The sequence below is a fragment of the Salvelinus namaycush genome, chromosome 4, assembly GCF_016432855.1.
Source record: "Salvelinus namaycush isolate Seneca chromosome 4, SaNama_1.0, whole genome shotgun sequence".
NCBI classification, from domain to species: Eukaryota; Metazoa; Chordata; class Actinopteri; order Salmoniformes; family Salmonidae; genus Salvelinus; species Salvelinus namaycush.
In genome coordinates this window covers 9,004,236-9,024,745 of record NC_052310.1, presented here as the reverse complement: position 1 = coordinate 9,024,745, position 20,510 = coordinate 9,004,236, and the positions used below count along the sequence as shown (strand labels likewise).

The 20,510-nt window shown below is 42.5% G+C and overlaps 1 protein-coding gene across 1 annotated transcript; it reads left to right on the top strand.

Moving 5' to 3' along the window:
• Window positions 1–2,121: 2,121 nt before the first annotated feature.
• On the top strand, window positions 2,122–6,645 carry LOC120045344 (LIM domain-binding protein 3-like; the record flags this gene model as incomplete). The annotated part of the gene is made up of 5 exons (XM_038990224.1): window positions 2,122–2,345; window positions 2,813–2,842; window positions 5,518–5,678; window positions 5,875–5,911; window positions 6,248–6,645. Coding segments are annotated over 5 exons (558 nt in total), but the record flags the coding sequence as incomplete, so codon positions are not given.
• Between the last annotated feature and the right edge of the window lie 13,865 nt (window positions 6,646–20,510).

The following is a 20,510-nucleotide window of genomic DNA, read 5'->3' as shown; positions in this document are numbered from 1 at the left end:
GATGACGTCTAGTGTTGATGAAGTCCAATTGTAATAACACGTATCAACGCTGTGGTGAAATGTTTAAAAAATGTAAATGAAAAAATACTGCATTGTGTCATTTTCATCAGGATATACCGTACAGGTGTATGTGTTAGAGTGCTCATAGGTATGCATAAATGCATTTATGGCCAGTACATGCCGGACTATGTGTGTTTATGTGTGGGTACTCATTCTGTATGTTTATTGACGTGTTCATGTACGTGCATTAGTAGAATACAGTACGAACGTTAATAAGGCATCACTACTACCTAGGAATGTACAGTGTTCATGTTTGCAGTGTGCGTGTAGTGGTGGTGTTGTCTTTTACATCCAATTTACTATTAGCTAGCTTTGATTGGTTTAGTTTCCATTGCTTGTCTGTAGAATGTGTCAGAGATATTGTGTTTCTGGATCAGTGTGTTGGCGTGTGTATTTCCCTGACGTCAAGGCTCATGCTCAATGTCTTAGTCCTCAGTTGACATTAGAGTCAATGTATTACTAACACAAAGTAATTTCAGTTGTAGAAAAGGTTGTCACCTCTATCTGTTTAGAGAGAGAGACTAGGTACAATGTAATCAGTCATAGTGTACATGAGACAGACAGACAGACAGACAGACAGACAGACAGACAGACAGACAGACAGACAGACAGACAGACAGACAGACAGACAGACAGACAGACAGACAGACTACTAGAGAGACAGACAGGTACTATATAATCAGTGTACTGGAGAGACAGACAGGTACTATATAATCAGTGGAAGTGTACTGGAGAGACAGACAGGTACTATATAATCAGTGCCAGTATACTGGAGAGACAGACAGGTACTATATAATCAGTGCCAGTGTACTAGAGAGACAGACAGGTACTATATAATCAGTGAACTAGAGAGACAGACAGGTACTATATAATCAGTGGAAGTGTACTAGAGAGACAGACAGGTACTATATAATCAGTGGAAGTGTACCGGAGAGACAGACAGGTACTATATAAGCAGTGGAAGTGTACTAGAGAGACAGACAGGTACTATATAATCAGTGGAAGTGTACCGGAGAGACAGACAGGTACTACATAATCAGTGCCAGTGTACTAGAGAGACAGACAGGTACTATATAATCAGTGGAAGTGTACTAGAGAGACAGACAGGTACAATATAATCAGTGCCAGTGTACTAGAGAGACAGACAGGTACTATATAATCAGTGCTAGTGATTATCATAATGTGGGTAAACACTGTAGTGCTGTTCAGAGTGTAAACCCTCAGAGAAAATACATTTAAGTTATGTCTCTGTCTCTATGCCTCTCTGTCTCAGCCTCTCTGTCTCTGCCTCTCTGTCTCAGCCTCGCTGTCTCTGCCTCGCTGTCTCTGCCTCGCTGTCTCTGCCTCGCTGTCTCTGCCTCTCTGTCTCAGCCTCTCTGTCTCTCTGTCTCTCTGCCTCTCTGTCTCTCTGCCTCTCTGTCTCTCTGCCTCTCTGTCTCTCTGCCCCTCTGTCTCTGCCTCTCTGTCTCTGCCTGCCTGTCTCAGCCTCCCTGTCTCTGACTCTCTGTCTCTCTCTCTGTCTCTCTGTCTCTCTGCCTCTCTGTCTCTCTGCCTCTCTGTCTCTCTGCCTCTCTGTCTCTCTGCCCCTCTGTCTCTGCCTCTCTGTCTCTGCCTGCCTGTCTCAGCCTCCCTGTCTCTGACTCTCTGTCTCTCTCTCTGCCTCTCTGTCTCTCTGCCTCTCTGTCTCTGCCTCCCTGTCTCACCCTCCCTGTGTCTCTGTCTTTACCTCTCTGTCTCTACCTCTCTGTCTCTGTCTCGCTGTCTCAGCCTCCCTGTCTCTGACTCTCTGTTTCTCTGTCTCTCTGCCTCCCTGTCTCAGCCTCCCTGTCTCTGTCTCTATGTCTCTCTGTCTCTACCTCTCTGTCTCTCTCCTACTCCTGCTGCACCTCTCACCATCCTCCTCTCTTTTTATCTCTTTCTTTTCCCTCCTCTCTTTATATCTCTCTGGCCGTCTGATTCCCCTACAACCTGTGAACCCAAATATGGATCCGTATTGCCCCTTTATCCCACAAAACCCTACAAACCCTCCCAAAATTACCCTTTATCCCTGACCCTTGACCCTGTGACTCGACCCTATTCCCCTCCAGTCAGGAGTATTTGCCCAACTTTAACCCCATAGCTCTGAAGGACTCGGCTCTGTCCACCAATAAACCCATCGAGGTGCGCGGCCCGGGAGGCAAGGCCACTATCGTCCACGCTCAGTACAACACCCCCATATCCATGTACTCTCAGGACGCCATCATGGACGCTATTGCCGGACAGTCACAGTCCAAGGGCCATGACGGGTAGGAACACATACACACATTGCACACACAGACATATGCAAACACGCACGCACATGGATACAGACACACACACAGGCATGGGCGCGTAGACACAATGCAGAGACTACATGTTGTATTAAGAGTCACGCTGTATTTCTACACTCACACTTGTCATCTTTCTTTCTTTCTTTCTTTCTTTCTTTCCTTCCTTCCTTCCTTCCTTCCTTCCTTCCTTCCTTCTTTCTTTCTTTCTTTCTTTCTTTCTTTCTTTCTTTCTTTCTTTCTTTCTTTCTTTCTTTCTTTCTTTCTTTCTTTCTTTCCTTCCTTCCTTCCTTCCTTTCTTTCTTTCTTTCTTTCTTTCTTTCCTTCCTTCCTTCCTTCCTTCCTTTCGTCTCTTCATCCACAACCAACCAATCAATCAACCACCCTGTGTCGTGTCACCCACCCCTAAACCTGCACCCCGCCCCCCTCTGATCACATGACCTCAGTGAGGATGTTCCTGCTGGCTCCCCCCTGGCGTAAGTATAAACCATTTACTTTTACACCCTACTACTCTCCTCTATATGATATGTGTAATTTATTAGCTTACTGTAATGAAGTAATATCAGGCTCATGTACTGAAGTAAAGCTCATGTAATGAAGTAATATCAGGCTCATGTAATGAAGTAATATCAGGCTCATGTAATGAAGTAATATCAGGCTCATGTAATGAAGTAATATCAGGCTCATGTAATGAAGTAATATCAGGCTCATGTAATAAACAGTATCACATCTGTCTCATATGATATATTTACATTTGCATATATCATATGGATCTGATGTTTTCCATGTGGCTCTCTGTCCATGTGCCTAGCTATTTATCTGTCCATGTGCCTAGCTATTTCTCTGTCCATGTGCCTAGCTATTTCTCTGTCCATGTGCCTAGCTATTTCTCTGTCCATGTGCCTAGCTATTTATCTGTCCATGTGCCTAGCTATTTCTCTGTCCATGTGCCTAGCTATTTCTCTGTCCATGTGCCTAGCTATTTCTCTGTCCATGTGCCTAGCTATTTCTCTGTCCATGTGCCTAGTTATTTCTCTGTCCATGTGCCTAGCTATTTCCCTGTCCATGTGCCTAGCTATTTCTCTGTCCATGTGCCTAGCAATTTCTCTGTCCATGTGCCTAGCTATTTATCTGTCCATGTGCCTAGCTATTTCTCTGTCCATATGCCTAGCTATTTCTCTGTCCATGTGCCTAGCTATATATCTGTCCATGTGCCTAGCTATTTCTCTCGCCGTGTCTGTCTCATTTCCATGTGTCTGTAGTTTGCATCCAGTTTCTTGCATCCAGAGGTGAACTAAGGTGTTTCAGGGGTAAACTAAGGCGTTTCAGCATGTTTTCAGGGGTTAACTAAGGTGTTTCAGGGGTTAACTAAGGTGTTTCAGCATGCTTTCAGGGTTTAACTAAGGTGTTTCAGGGGTTAACTCTGGTGTTTCAGCATGGTTTCAGGGGTTAACTAAGGTGTTTCCGGGGTTAACTAAGGTGTTTCAGGGGATAACTCTGGTCTGATTACATAACAGAATGTTCTGGGTATCACTGGTCTCCCCCTCCTGTTCTAACCCCCCTAACACTAGACGAGGCTCCTAACCCTAACCCAGCCAACCATCCTCCTGGAGAGACCTACTCTAGCATGCCTGATCCAGCTAATCAGTTGCCCATCAAGAACTTGATAGAATCAGATGTATTAGAGCAGGGGAGGAGCAAAAGCGTAAATACCCAGTAACTGCCTATACGTACTAGTGCCAAATAAGGGTTATTTGGCTTGTAACCAGAGCAGAACCATTTTTGATGCTATATAAAACCTTTTTTGAAGGTTCTATAAAGAACCATGCTAATAAGATGTTAAATGGATCTTGTATGGCGCTATAAAGAACCTTTTCCTAAAGTCCCATTGAAAAGGTTCTATAGTGCATTCGTAATGTATTCAGACTCTCAGACCCCTTCACATTTTGTTACGTTACAGCCTTATTCAAAAATGTATTAAATCATGTTTTTTCCTCAACAATCTACACACAATACCCCATTATGACAAAGCAAAACAGGTCTTCAGACATTTTTGCAAATGTATTAAAAATAAAACACAGAAATGGCTTATTTATGTACATAAGTATTCAGACTCCTTGCTATGAGACTCGAAATTGAGCTCAGGTGCATCCTGTTTCCATTGATCATCCTTGAGCTTTTTCTACAACTTGATTGGAGTCCACCTGTGGCTTACTGGGGCGTTACAAAAAAATGAACGCTGATACAACTCAAATCTGGACCCCCTATAGCAGGGTTCCCCAACTGGCGGCCCCCTTTGGCCCGAGCAAAAATAAAAACATTTTTCTTTTTTTTCTTTTCTTTTCATTGTTGGACATAAGACTATAAAAACACCAGAAATCAGCTCCAAGTGATTTTAATGATCTGTTCCCAAGTATTCCCACACATAATATATACTGTACATGTGATTGTATACAAATGTAAGAAAGGTTTGAAATTATGTTTTAGTCAAATATTTGATCGATTTGGGATTCTTTTCAGTCTACAAATAATTAGTAATTATGTTGTGGTCCCCCGACCATTCCCCCCCCCCGGCTGAATCTAGTTGATGATGCCTGCCCTACAGGCTCACAGTGACTATCGGTTTGAGTAATGACTACAAAACCACTTAAGTAACTGTACTCAGATACATTAAGTGCAAGAGGTTTCCTCAACATTTTTATTGGAATCCAGACAGATTTAGAATATCCAACAGTTTACATTTTCATTCACCCTGCAACCTGCATTCATAATGACTGGCAGAGTTTGGATAAACTTGGAGACTGCCTAAGCCATTAAAAGTGGAACAACCACTTCAGTAACGGGTGCAAAAAACGAAACGATTGTATTAGTTTGGAAAAATTTATGTTATTTATCTTTGTGTAGCATAAGATTTAATCAATTATTCAATGTACAGTAGAGCATGCTGGGAAAAAGGGAATGTTATCTTAACTTTTTTTAAATGTAGTTGGGGATTTCTCATTTAGTTTTGAATCAGTACCACATAAACATTTTAAGTAATAATTACTTTTCATTGACTTTGAGTTCAACTTTCTATAAGTATTTGAGGTAAAAATGCCTTGGGGGTTTACAGTAATGGACTAGTTACTGACATCATGTATCCTGCCTGCAGCGGTTCCCTGCCTGTGAAGGACCCGGTGGTTGACAGTGCGTCTCCAGTCTACCAAGCTGTGATCCAGCAACACGACAGAGACGAGGAGATGGCCAGACGGGCTGCCAATCTGCAGTCCAAGAGCTTCAGGATCCTGGCCCACCTCACCGGCACAGAATACAGTCAGTACACCTCTACTCAACTCTCTCTCTCTCTCCTTCCCTCTTCATCCCCCTGTCGACTCTGTACCTCTGATGACTTCATGCATAGATGTATTTTCTTCATGTTTTATGCATCCTCACCTCTCTTCTCCCTCTTCTCCCTCCCTTCCTCTTCTTCCGCTCCTCCCCCTCTTTTCTCCCCCTTCTCTGTCCTCAGTGCAAGACCCAGATGAGGAGGCCCTGCAGAGATCAAGGTGAGGCGCATGCACGCACGCACGCACGCACGCACGCACGCACGCACGCACACACACACACACACACACACACACACACACACACACACACACACACACACACACACACACACACACACACACACACACACACACACACACACACACACACACGCACACACACAGTCTTGTGGGGACACACAATTCATTCCCCATTCAAAATCCTATTTTCCCTAACCCTAACCTGTACCCTTACCCTAACCTTGACCCGGAAACCTAATCTTAACCCTAAGACTAAACCTAAACCTAACCCTAAAACATTGACCCTCTGTCTCTCTCTTTCTGTCGTTCTCCCAGGGATAAGTTTGAGTCGGAGGTGAAAGGACCTCGCTTCCGCAAGCTGAAGAACTGGCACAACGGGCTCTCAGCTCAGATCCTCAATGTCCCTGAGACTCCCGTCTAATTGATCTGTCAGATCTATCCTTTACCTTTGGAATGTTTGGAATGTCTTTCCTTTGTTTTTCTTTTTGGTTGTTCTGTCTCTCCTAACTGATAGGGAACTGTACAAAAACATATTTAAGAGAAATTGTAATCATGTAAACACACACACGCTTGCGAACACGCACACATGCACACAATTATTTACGCATGCTAAATTAACAAAAATGCACAGACAAATACATAAGAATGTACAAACACCCACAAATTTAAAATGTACTATTATCAACGTGAATAAATATTTCCTTTAAAACAAATTAGCTGTGTGAGTGTTGGTCATGTGTCTCTGGTAGATTTTTCTCAACTTAAAGATATGGCCTCAGACACCCGGTGATCAACCATTTAAAAAAGATATATTTATGTATTTATTTAACCTTTATTTTTAACAGGGGAGACATATTGAGACCTAGATCTCATTTCCAAATGTGCCCTGCGTTATACAATGAACAAAAAACACAAACAAACTGTGTGAATCAGGTCTTCATGGTCAAATTGCTGCAAAAAAACACTAATAGAGGACACCAATAATAAGAAGAGACTTGCTTTCGCCAAGAAACACGAGCAATGGACATTAGACTGTCCAAATTTCAGATTTTTGGTTCCAACCGCTGTCTTTGTGAGACACAGAGTAGGTGAACAGATGACCTCCGCATGTGTGGTTCCCACCGTGAAGCATGGTGGAGGAGGTATGATGGTGTGGGGGTGCTTTGCTGGTGACACTGTGATTTATTTAGAATTCAAGACACACTTAACCAGCATGGCTACCACAGCATTCTGCAGCAATACAACATCCCATCTGGTTTGGGCTTAGTGGCACTATTATTTGTTTTTCAACAGGACAATGACCCAACACACCTCCAGGCTGTGTAAGGGCTATTTGACCAAGAAGGAAAGTGATGGAGTGCTGCATCAGATGACCTGGCCTCCACAATCACCCAACCTCAACCCAAATGAGATGGTTTGGGATGAGTTGGACCGCAGAGTGAAGGAAAAGCAGCCAACAAGTCCTCAGTGGGCGTCTTCAAGACTGTTGGAAAAGCATTCCTCATGAACCTGGATGAGAGAATGCCAAGAGTGCGCAAAGCTGTCATCAAGGCAAAGGGTTGCAACTTTGAAGAATCTAAAATATATTTTGATATGTTTAACACTTTTTGGGTTACTACATGATTCCATGTGTGTTATTCCATAGTTTTGATGTCTTCACTATTATTATATAATGTAGAAAATAGTAAAAATAAAGAAAAACCCTTGAAGGAGTGTGTCCAAACTTTTGACTGGTACTGTGTGTATATATATATATATATATATATATATATATATATATATATATATACAGGGCTTTCGGAAAGTATTCAGACCGACTTTTTCCATATTTTTTTACATTACAGACATATTCTAAAATGGATTAAATAAAACAATTTTCTCATCAATCTACACACCATACCCCATAATGACAAAGCGAAAACAGGTTTATAGAAATTTTAGCAAATGTTTTAAAAACTGAAATACCTTATTTACATAAGTATTCAGACCCTCTGCCATTAGACTCGAAAATGAGCTCAGGTGCATCCTGTTTCCATTGATCATCCTTGAGATGATTCTACAACTTGATTGGAGTCCACCTGTGGTAAATTCAATTGATTGGCCGTGATTTGGAAAGACATACACATCGCTCTATATAAGGTCCCACAGTTGACAGTGCATGTCAGAGCAAAAACCAAGTCTTGAGGTCAAAGGAATTGTCTGTTTAGCGCCAAGACAGGATTGTGTCGAGGCACAGATCTGGGGAAGGGTACCAAAACATTTCTGCAGTATTGAAGGTCCCCAAGAACACAGTGGCCTCCATCATTCTTAAATGGAAGAAGTTTGGAACCACCAAGACTCTTCCTAGATCTGGCCGCCCGGCCAAACTGAGAAATTGGGGGAGAAGGTCCTTGGTCAGGGAGGTGACCAAGAACCCGATGGTCACTCTGACAGAGCTCCAGATTTCCTCTGTGGCGATGGGAGAACCTTCCAGAAGGACAACCATCTCTGCAGCACTCCACCAATCAGGCGAATGTTCACCTTCCAACAAGCAAACAACCCTAAGCACACTGCCAAGGCAATGCAGGAGTGGCTTCGGAACAAGTCTCTGAATGTCCTTGAGTGGCCCAGCCAGAGCCCGGACTTGAGCGAACATCTCTGGAGACACCTGAAAATAGCTGTGCAGCGACGCTCCCCATCCAACATGACAGAGCTTGAGGGGATCTGCAGAGAAGAATGGGTGAAACTCCCCAAATACAGGTATGCCAAGCTTGTAGCATCATACCCAAGGAAACTCTAGGCTGTAATCGCTGCCAAAGGTGCTTCAACAAAGTACTGAGTAAAGAGTCTGAATACTTATGTAAATGTGATATTTCAGTTTTTTGGGGGGGTTTTGCAAAAATGTATAAAAACCTGTTTTTGCTTTGACATTATGGGGTATCGTGTGTAGATGATGAGGATACATTTTTTTAAATCCATTTTAGAATAAGGCTGTAACGTAACCAAATGTGGAAAAAGTCAGTTAGTCTGAATTCTTTCCAAATGCAACATATATTTATATATATATACACACACATTAAAATACAAAAACACAGTCATGGTAAGCACAAATAAAACATCCCAAATCACCCATTGAGGCAGAGAAATAGAGGGAGAGAGGAGAGAGAAAGAGGTGTAGGAGATGCAAGAGGGTATTTGAGACAGAGGACAAGTGAATATGTTGCATCTTCTAATTTGTCTGTGCAAGTCCTTAGCGTCCATTTTGTGACAGGAATGGATTCCAAGGTACTGCTGCGTCATGATGCAGTGTGTATTATGGCCACTGGAGGGAGTGCCTCTACACAGACATATACTGTAGATAGATTTAATGGTCCAATGTAGACTTTTTTTTAATCTCAATATCAAATCACTCCTGTGATTGTTTCCAATTAAAATGGTAGAAAAAAAATAGCTTCTTAATATAAGGCCATTTCTTAAGCAAGAATTTGGCTAAGACTGTCTTTGAGTGGTCTGAGTGGGGAGGGGAAAACTATAAATTAGCTGGGAAATGGGATACCTAGTCTGTTGCACAACTGAATGCATTCAACCAAAATGTGTCTTCTGCATTTAACCCAACTGAATCAGGGAGGTGCGTGGGGCTGCCTTAATCAACATCCATGTAGCAGTTGTCCTTGGTGATTACCTGCCTTGCTTAATTAAGGGCAGAACAGCAGATTTTACCACCTTGCCATCTCAGGGATTTGAACCAGTGACTTTTCGGTTTACGGTAACAAATGCTCTTAAGCGCTAGGCTACCTGCTGCCCCAGTTATTAGCAGAGAGGCTTAGATCTCTATTTCTTGTTGGTCTATTAACTCATTTACCGCATGGTGATGTCACCATGGAATGCTACAACTGCATCCCACCAAAACAGGCAGAAATGTCAGGCTGTCTTTTCAAACAGCTCTTACACTAAGGACATTATCATCATTTTCACAATTTAACAGTATTATTCCAACCTCATACTGTGAAAATATATATAAAACACAGAAAAATCACATTTTTGACTACACTAGGCCTTTAAGAGAACCAGTCATAAGGGGGTTGGGGGGGGGGGGGGTGCAAAGAGGGGGTGCAGGGGTGAGTCAGCATTTTGTCGTGCCACCGGTAGAAAATGGCCATCGGAATCGAAGCTATTGTCTATGGTCAGTTTTCTCCTCTACTCCCCAAAGAATACACCTGCTCACCCCCCTTGTATGGATGTGAAAGGACTGGACGGACCCTCTTCGATTGGACTGGGTTAAAGAACATGGTGGAAGCTGAGTGAGGTCAGAGGTGATGTCACAGCAGACTTTCAGGAAGTGTAGATTCAGCTAATAATACGATGGTAAACTGATAATTATAACTGCAGCATCATCATTAATATTCATGTGCTTCCCTTTTCAGAAACTCAGCCATCTCAACACAGCCATCTCAACAAGCGCTCCAATCTATTTTCTTTATTAATCTAATTGATTTTCAGTTTCATCACATACATATCTGACAGAGCAACCTGCGTATTAAATATGGAGTCAGCTAGCTTGAGGTCGCTCTGCGTGTGTGAGCAATGAGAGAGAGAGAGAGAGAGAGAGAGAGAGAGAGAGAGAGAGAGAGAGAGAGAGAGAGAGAGAGAGAGAGAGAGAGAGAGAGAGAGAGAGAGAGAGAGAGAGAGAGAGAGAGAGAGAGAGAGAGAGAGAGCGAGAGAGAGAGAGAGAGAGAGAGAGAGAGAGAGAGAGAGAGACGGGGAGGGGAGGGGTTGGCTGCAGCGTGACTTAAATATGCTGCAGCAACCAGCAGGTTCTGTCTTTCTGTCCATCGTTCTCTCCATCACATGCACACCTGCTTCCTCTTTATTTCTCCTCACACTTTCTCTTCTCTCTCTGTCCGCTCAGTCTCTCTCTCCTCTTCTCTCTCAGTCTGCATCCTGTAGCCCTGAAGTGCAGTCCTCCCTCTCTCTCTATCGCTCTCTCTCCATCTCTCTCTCTCTCTCTCTCTCTCTCTCTCTCTCTCTCTCTCCATCGCTCTCTCTGCACCACTGTTGGAGGAGGAGTCACTGACACACACACTCTCTTTCTCACACACAACCTCTCTCACACACAATCTGTGTGACCAGCCCAGCCAGCAGCCAGCAGGCCCGTTTCAGAGCAGGGAAGCCCAGGAGAGACCTATCCCAGGATGGATGTACTGATGAAGGGGTTCAGCATGGCCAAGGAGGGGGTGGTGGCCGCTGCGGAGAAGACCAAGGCTGGGGTGGAGGGTGCAGCCGCTAAGACCAAGGAGGGTGTCATGTATGTAGGTAAGTGTACCCACAGCACCGCAATGAGTGTGTGAGTGTGTGTGTGAGCGCGATAAAGGGGTCCCATGGGTACACCAGTCTGGGACAGTAACAGTGAGGAAGGGGGAGGGGATGGGGTTGCCAAGGAACAGAGGCAGAATACTGCAGAACTGGTGCAGAGAGAACGAGGAGGAGAGAGGGACAGAGAGAAAGAGATGGGGTGTGGTAGAGACAAGGATGAAGAAAATAGTAAAGGGACAGAGGAAGACATGGAGTGAAGGAATCAGATTAAGAGAGGAGTATAGAGAGGAGAAGAGAGAGGGGGATAGAGAGGATAGAGAGAATAGAGAGGAGGAGAGAGAGAGAGAGAGAGGATAGAGAGGATACAGAGGAGGAGGAGAGAGTGAGTGAGAGAGGATAGAGAGAATAGAGAGGAGGAGAGAGAGGGAGAGGATAGGGAGGATAGAGAGTAGGATAGAGAAGCATAGAGAATAGAGAGGAGGAGGAGAGAGAGAGAGAGAGAGAGAGAGAGAGAGAGAGAGAGAGAGAGAGAGAGAGAGAGAGAAAGAGAGAGAGAGAGAGAGAGAGGATACAGAGGAGGAGAGAGAGAGAGGATAGAGAATAGAGAGGAGGAGGAGAGAGAGAGGATAGAGAGGAGGATAGAGAGGATAGAGAGGATAGAGAGGAGGAGGAGAAAGAGAGGATAGAGAGGAGGATAGAGAGGATAGAGATGATAGAGAGGAGGAGGAGAGAGAGAGAGAGGATAGAGAGGATAGCGAGGAGGATAGAGAGGATAGAGATGAGGATAGAGATGATAGAGAGAATAGAGAGGAGGATGAGAGAGAGAGAGGATAGAGAGAGGAGGGGAGAGAGGGGAAGATGTAGTGTGACATTGGTGGGACTGCAGCCGTTCATAAGAGCGCTATAACATGTTATAACCTAGATAAGACCATGCCAAGGCTGCTACCACCAGACAATTAGACAGGGTCCACAGTACTGTGAGAGGTTGATTCTGTGAGAAGGGATTCACCAGTGTGTGTGTGAGTGTGTATGTGCGTCACTGCTCAAGGTTAGCCTGTGTGAGGGCCAAAGGGTTTGCGCTAGGAACAGGGTACACACACACAGGCTTGTTCATCGCTGACCCCTCAGTCTGACAGCTAAAGCTAACACTACAGAATAATGGGATGGAACCTGGTGGAACATGTGTGTGTGTGTGTGTGTTTTTATTATTTGTGAGTGGCAGGGTGGGGGGGCAAGGATCAGCTGAGCATTGCAGCAATCCTCTCTTCCTGGTGTGTGTGTGTGTGTGTGTGTGTGTGTGTGTGTGTGTGTGTGTGTGTGTGTGTGTGTGTGTGTGTGTGTGTGTGTGTGTGTGTGTGTGTGTGTGTGTGTGTGTGTGTGTGTGTGTGTGTGCGCGTGCGTGTCCGCGTGCGTGTGTGTGTGTGTGTGTCCACGCATGCTGCAGGCCAGTGTGTGACTGCTGATGACTAACTACCCTGCAGCCAGGGAACAGACAGAGGGAGCGACTGGAAGAGAGAAATAGAGGGGGGGGTGCAATTACATTTATTGGCTCAGTTCAATGTTCATACGTAGCCAAATCAATGACGATTTATACTGAACAAAAATATAAATGCAACATGCAACAATTTCTACGATTTTACTGAGTTACAGTTCATAGAAGGAAATCAGTCAATTGAAATTAATTCATTAGGCCATAATCTATGGATTTCACATGACTGGGAGTACAGATATGCATCTGTTGGTCACAGATACCTTGTAAAAAATGGGCCTCACAATTACCCTCAGGAACTCATCACGGTATTTCTGTGCATTCAAATTGCCATCGATAAAAGGAAATTGTGGTCGTTGTCCGTAGCTTATGTCTGCCCGTACCATAACCCCACCGCCACCATGGGGCACTCTGTTCACAACGTTGACATCAGCAAACTGCTCGTCCACATGACGCAATACACATGGTCTGCCATTGTGAGGTCAGTTGGACGTACTGCCAAATTCTCTAAAACGACATTGGAGGCAGCTTATGGTAGAGAAATTAACATTCAATTCTCTAGCAACAGCTTTGGTGGACATTCCTGCAGTCAGCAGGCCAATTGCACGCTCCCTCAAAACTTGAGACATCTGTGGCCTTGTGTTGTGTGACAACACTGCACATTTTAGAATGGCCTTTTATTGTCCCCAGCACAAGTGGCACCTGTGTAAGTAGCATGCTGGTTAGTCAACTTCTTGATATGCCACACCTGTCAACTGGATGGATTATTTTACTAATGAGAAATGCTCCCTAACAGGGATGCAAACTAATTTGTGAACAAAATTCTAGATACATTTCTGGAATCTTTTATTTCAGCTCTTGAAACATGGAACCATCACTTTACATGTTGTGATTATCTTTTTGTTCTGTGTACATTTAAAAGAGCGAGAGAGAGAGAGAGAGAATAGACCCTGGAGTTACGTCATTGAGCTGGCTGCTTCCCACCCCATAGCTTAGAGATGAACAGATGGAGAAAGAGATGGATAGATCGAGAGAGGTTCGGTGTAGGGGGTGCTTACATTTGTGTAACCTGTACAAGTGTGTGGTGAGGAAATGTATTTTGTGGATATCCCACTCCGAGAGATCAGCCATTATTCAGCAATTAGGGTTAAGTACCTTGCCCAAGGGCAGATCGACAGATTTATTTCACCTTATAACTTCACTAGTGACCTTTCGGTTACTGGCCCAATACTCTTACCACTATGATACCTGCCTGTTCATGTTCCTGAAAACCTACTGTATCTACACATTAAAAAAAGACAGTTCCTCAAGTGGAAGGGTGATGGTTCTATGTGGAACCGTAATGACTCTTTTAGTGATAATTAAAATGTAGGGCCAACAGCTCAATAGAATATTTTGGGGCGTGGTTTACTCAAGCTCTTTTTGTGCACCCGTGAATGAGAGTGTCATTCCAGTTTATCTATTGTGTTGTGTTATGCTGTCAATCGTCATGTAAGTTTATGGCTATTGACAATGTCCTGTGAAAGATTTGCATATGGCTTTGTGTCAATAAAGGTTTCTTTATTGCATCATACAAGTTCCATTTAGAACCTTATGTGCAAGGTTCTTTATAGAACCTTCAAAAAGCGTTCTTTACAGTGCCAAAAATGGATGCGCTATGGTTACAAGCCAAAGAACCCTTATTTGGCACTATATATGTATATATATATTTATTTTAACTTGCGTGTGTAATCTATCAACTGAGACTGCAGATGTCAGCAGAGTGTGTGTGTGTGTGTGTGTGTGTGTGTGTGTGTGTGTGTGTGTGTGTGTGTGTGTGTGTGTGTGTGTGTGTGTGTGTGTGTGTGTGTGTGTGTGTGTGTGTGCCAGCGCGCCAGGGGGAGCAGAGTCGATCCAATCAAAACAAATCATGTATGGATTATTACTTCTATCACAAAATGCAATGCAATTTTACCCAGAATGCAACTCCTCTCTAACTAGGTCATCCACTCAAAGCTTACTGGAGCAGAAGTGTGCATGTGTGTGTGCGTGTGTGTGTTTGCGCTCATATGCGTATGACCATTTCACAGGTCATTGGCTGCAGAGGTGCTCTCTTTCAGGGGTATACCCTGCTGCTAAACAGCTAGAAAAAGAACACTGTATTGGTCTGGATACTGTAGACTAGGGATGGGCAACTAATGGGGTTGGGGGCCACAAAAAATCTGAACTCATCATGAGGGTCCGCAATATGTACCCAGATCCATACCCACACATAAAGTCAGTGTTTGGGGGCCCTAAGTTAAATTTTGTAAAACATTTTAGCGGCCCCCCTCTTGACAGGGAGAAAAAACCTTAACATGTTAAAGTTAATTTCCTGGAATTCTACTCATTTTGCCATGGGCTGGAGACAATGTTTTCATTTTGCCATGGGCTGGAGACAATGTTTTCATTTTGCCATTATCTCCCGCCCATGGCAAAATGAAAACATTGTCTCCAGCAGACAATGTTTTCATTTTGCCATGGGCGGGAGATAATGTTTTCATTTTGCCATGGGCGGGAGACAATGTTTTCATTTTGCCATGGGCTGGAGATAATGTTTTCATTTTGCCATGGGCTGTAGATAATGTTTTCATTTTGCCATGGGCTGGAGATAATGTTTTCATTTTGCCATGGGCTGGAGATAATATTTTCATTTTGCCATGGGCTGGAGATAATGTTTTCATTTTGCCATGGGCTGGAGATAATGTTTTCATTTTGCCATGGGCTGGAGATAATGTTTTCATTTTGCCATGGGCTGGAGATAATGTTTTCATTTTGCCATGGGCGGGAGATAATGTTTTTCATTTTGCCATGGGGTGGAGATAATGTTTTCATTTTGCCATGGGCTGGAGATAATGTTTTTCATTTTGCCATGGGCTGGAGATAATGTTTTCATTTTGTCATGGGCTGGAGATAATGTTTTTCAGTTTTGAACATGATATCTGTGATTAACAAAATCAACAAAATCGGTAATTTGACCATTATTGCTACAAGTTTAGTTAGCTGGCTAGGCTAACTTACTGATCTAAAACATATTAGCTGACATAGGCTAATTGAGTGACTGTCAGTGACGGACATAACAAGAGAAAGACTGCTGATGCACAACCACATTTAGAACAGCCTTTTGTATTCTAATATTCTAACACTCAACATTAAGTTCAAAGCCCGACTGAGTTCCAAAAAAGAAAAAAAAGAAAAAAATTGGAAATTGATCTCTGCCAGTTGTCCATCCCTGTCATAGATAATCCAATATATTTCCATTGTCAAATACATTTTTCAATATCTATATACTAGACTGATTTCCCAAAAGTATATATTTATATTATTATAGAATTTGGGGGTAAATTGATAAGCAGGCCTACAAAAGGGGGGCCGTCGGTTGCCCATACCTGCTGTCGACAGACAGACGGTCACGCACTCACACTGTACGAATCCTCATGCACACACACACACACACACAGGCAGGAAGTTGTGTAAAATAAAATGAAATGAACACTGAGAGTGTTAAATCAACATTGAAAGTGTTGAATTTGTGGACCCATATAAACACTGGAAAAATGTTAAGTTAACACATAGCTTAGTGTACAGACTTAGAGCCTTGCCTTTCGAGTAAATTGTAGAGTTACCACCCATGACTGTATTTGTTAGTGACAGAGACATGGTTGTTGCATTCATTCATTTTAAGTCCTATGGATTTCACCAAGTGAGATCCTAAGTCACTATGTTATCAAAACAATGAATAAATACAACCCAATACCATATGTATATGGAGGGCCTAGTTTTACCCTAATAGAGGTGGTTGAAACTCATACCCACAAAGAAAAGAGGACCAAGGCACTCTTCATATAATTAATTAAAATGCCTTTATTAGTATGGCATGTTCAATAGAAACAAAGTTTTGAAAATCCGACGCGTTTCGGCTGCATGGCCTTCGTCAGGGTGTACAAAACAATAATACAATGTCCTCTTTTGAACAGCTTTGCCAAAGGCATTTTAATTAATTGTATGAAGAGTGCCTTGGTCCTCCTTTCTTTTTGATGACCAATTTACCCCTTTTACCAAAGAGCACCTTCTATCTACCAAAATGTACTATTGTGTACCTTAGTAGCGCTTCCCTTCCTCCTCTCTCTTCATACACATCACGTTGAACCATCACCGCACCATCATATTTATCTGATGAGTTGTGCGTAATAAGACTGAGATGAATCCTGCTGGAAAACACCAACAAGTAATAAGACTGAGATGAATCCTGCTGGAAAACCCCAACAAGTAATAAGACTGAGATGAATCCTGCTGGAAAACACCAACAAGTAATAAGACTGAGATTAATCCTGCTGGAAAACACCAACAAGTAATAAGACTGAGATGAATCCTGCTGGAAAACCCCAACAAGTAATAAGACTGAGATGAATCCTGCTGGAAAACACCAACAAGTAATAAGACTGAGATGAATCCTGCTGGAAAACACCAACAAGTAATAAGACTGAGATGAATCCTGCTGGAAAACACCAACAAACACCAAATGGCGTAGAGCGAACACAGCAAGTTCTCCTGTGTTCAAAAAAACAAATTAACACAGTGTTAAATCAACACTGAAATAGTTGAAACTGTGGACCTATATAGACACAGGAACGGTGTTAAATTAACACACTGCTTAGTGGAAAGCCTTATTTAAATACGCCTGGCTTTTCGAGTACATTGTAGAGTTACCACCAATTACTTTATTTGTTAGTGACAAACAGAGAAGACTGATGGGAGAAGATATAGGAGGTGGTTTCATATCTTTGATACCGTTTCATTCATTCCATTCCAGACATTACAATGAGCCCCTCCTCCTATAGCTCACCCCACCAGCCTCCAATGGTGACAGACACATGGTTATTGCGTTCATTCATTTTCAGTCCTATGGAGTTCCCCAGGTGAGATCCTAAGCAAACATCTTATCATAAAAAATATATGTATTTAAAACAATACCATACCTATTTCATAAGGCCTTATTTTGAGGGCCTACTTTTACGCTAATAGAGGGGCCTGAAACTTCAACTCTAACTAACTGATTGGATTAGTTCAGAAACATTTACAGTACCAGTCAAAAGTTTGGACACACCTACTCATTCAAGGGTTTTTCTTTATTTTTACTATTTTCTACATTGTAGAATAATAGTGAAGACATCAAATCTATGAAATAACACATATGGAATCATGTAGTAACCAAAAAAGTGTTAAACATATCAAAATATATTTTATATTTGAGATTCTTCAAAGTAAACATCTTTTGCCTTGATGACAGCTTTGCACACTCTTGGAATTCTCTCGACCAGCTTCACCTGGAATGCTGTTCCAAAAATCTTGAAGGAGTTCCCACATATGCTGAGCACTTGTTGGCTGCTTTTCCTTTACTCAGCAGTCCAACTCATCCCAAACCATCTCAATTGGATTGAGGTTGGGTGATTGTGGAGGCCAGGTCATCTGATGCAGTACTCCATCACTTTCCTTCTTGGTCAAATAGCCCTTACACAGCCTGGAGGTATGTTGGTTCATTGTCCTGTTGAAAAACAAATAATAGTGCCACTAAGTGCAAACCAGATGGGATGGCGTATTGCTGCAGAATGCTGTTGTAGCCATGCAGGTTAAGTTTGCCTTGAAGCCTAAATAAATCACTGACAGTGTCACCAGCAATGCACCCACACACCATCACACCTCCTCCTCCATGCTTCACGGTGGGAACCACACATGCAGAGATCATCCGTTCACCTACTCTGTGTCTCACAAAGACAGAGGTTGGAACCAAAAATCTTAAATTTGGATCTATCAGACCAAAGGACAGATTTCCACCAGTCTAATGTCCGTTGCTCGTGTTTCTTGGCCCAAGCAAGTCTCTTCTTCTTATTGGTGTCCTTTAGTAGTGGTTTCTTTGCAGCAATTCGACCATGAAGGCCTGATTCACACAGTCTCCTCTGGACAGTTGATGTTGAGATGTGTCTGTTAATTGAACTCTGAAGCATTTATTTGGGCTGCAATTTCTGAGGTTGATAACTCTAATGAATTTATCCGTAAAGCAGAGATAACTCTGGGTCTTCCTTTCCTGTGACGATCCTCATGAGAGCCAGTTTCATCATAGCTCTTGATGGTTTTTACGACCGCACTTGAAGAAACTTTCAAAGTTCTTGAAATGTTCTATATTGACTGACCTTCATGTCTTAAAGTAATGATGGACTGTCATTTCTCTTTGCTTATTTGAGCTGTTTTTGGCATAGTATGGACTTGGTCTTTTACCAATTAGGGCTATCTTCTGTATACCACCCCTACCTTGTCACAACACAAGTGATTGGTTCAAATCCATTAATAAGGAAAGAAATTCCACAAATTATCTTTTAACCTCTAATTCCTCCCAAACCCGGATCCGGGAGCACCCCCAACAGTAAAAAAGCTGACTAGCATAGCCTAGCATAGCGTCACAAGTAAATACTAGCATCTAAATATCATTAAATCACAAGTCCAAGACACCAGATGAAAGATACACTTCTTGTGAATCCAGCCATCATTTCTGATTTTTAAAATGTTTTACAGGGAAGACACAATATGTAAATCTATTAGCTAACCACTTAGCTATAATAGGAATAATACATGATGGCCTTTCTCTTGCATTTCAAAGATGATGGTACAAAAAAAATACAAAAGAACAGTTGGTTTGTTCTTGGTATTATCCTTTAACAGATCTATTGTGTTATATTACATTTCTATAAACATCAAAGTGTTTCCTTTCAAATGGTACCAAGAATATGCATATCCTTGCTTCAGGGCCTGAGCTACAGGCAGTTAGATTTGGGTATGACATTTTAGGCGAAAATTGAAAAAAGGGGCTAATCCTTAACCAGGCCCACCTGCTAATTGAAATGCATTCCAGGTGACTACCTCAAGAAGCTGGTTGAGAGAATGCCAAGAGTGTGCAAAGCTGTCATCAAGGCAAAGGGTGGCTACTTTGAAGAATCTCAAATATAAAATATATTTTGATATGTTTAACACTTTTTTGGTTACTACATAATTTCATATGTGTTATTTCATAGTGTTGATGTCTTCACTATTATTCTACAATGTAGAAAATAGTTAAAATTAAGAAAAACCCTTGAATGAGTAGGTGTGACCAAACTTTTGACTGGTACTGTATTTTACGTATCAAATCAAATCAAATGTTATTTGTCACACGCGCAGAATACAACAGGTGTAGACATTACGGTGAAATGCTTACTTAAAAGCCCTTAAACAACAGTTCTTTAAGAAGTTAATAAAAAAATAAAAAATAAGTGTTACGTAAAAAATAGATAAATAGAAAATAAAAGTAACAAATAATTAAACAGCAGCGGTAAAATAACAAGCGAGACTATATACAGAGGGTACCGGTACAGAGTCAATGTGCGGAGTCACCGGTTAGTCTAGGTAATTGAGGTAATATGTACATGTAGGTAGAGTTATTAAAGTGACTATGCATAGATAATAGACAGAGAGTAGCAGCAGCATAAAAGAGGGGTCTGGGTAGCCCTTTGATTAGCTGTTCAGCAGTCTTATGGCCTGGGGGTAGAAGCTGTTTAGAAGCCTTTTGGACCTCGACTTGGCACTCCGGTACCGCTTGCTATTCGGTACCAGAGAGAACAGTCTATGACTCGGATGGCTGTAATTTTTAGGGCCTTCCTCGGACACCGCCTGGTATAGAGGTCCTTGATGGTAGGAAGCTTGGCCCCAGTGATGTACTGGGCCGTACGCATTACCCTCTGTAGTGCC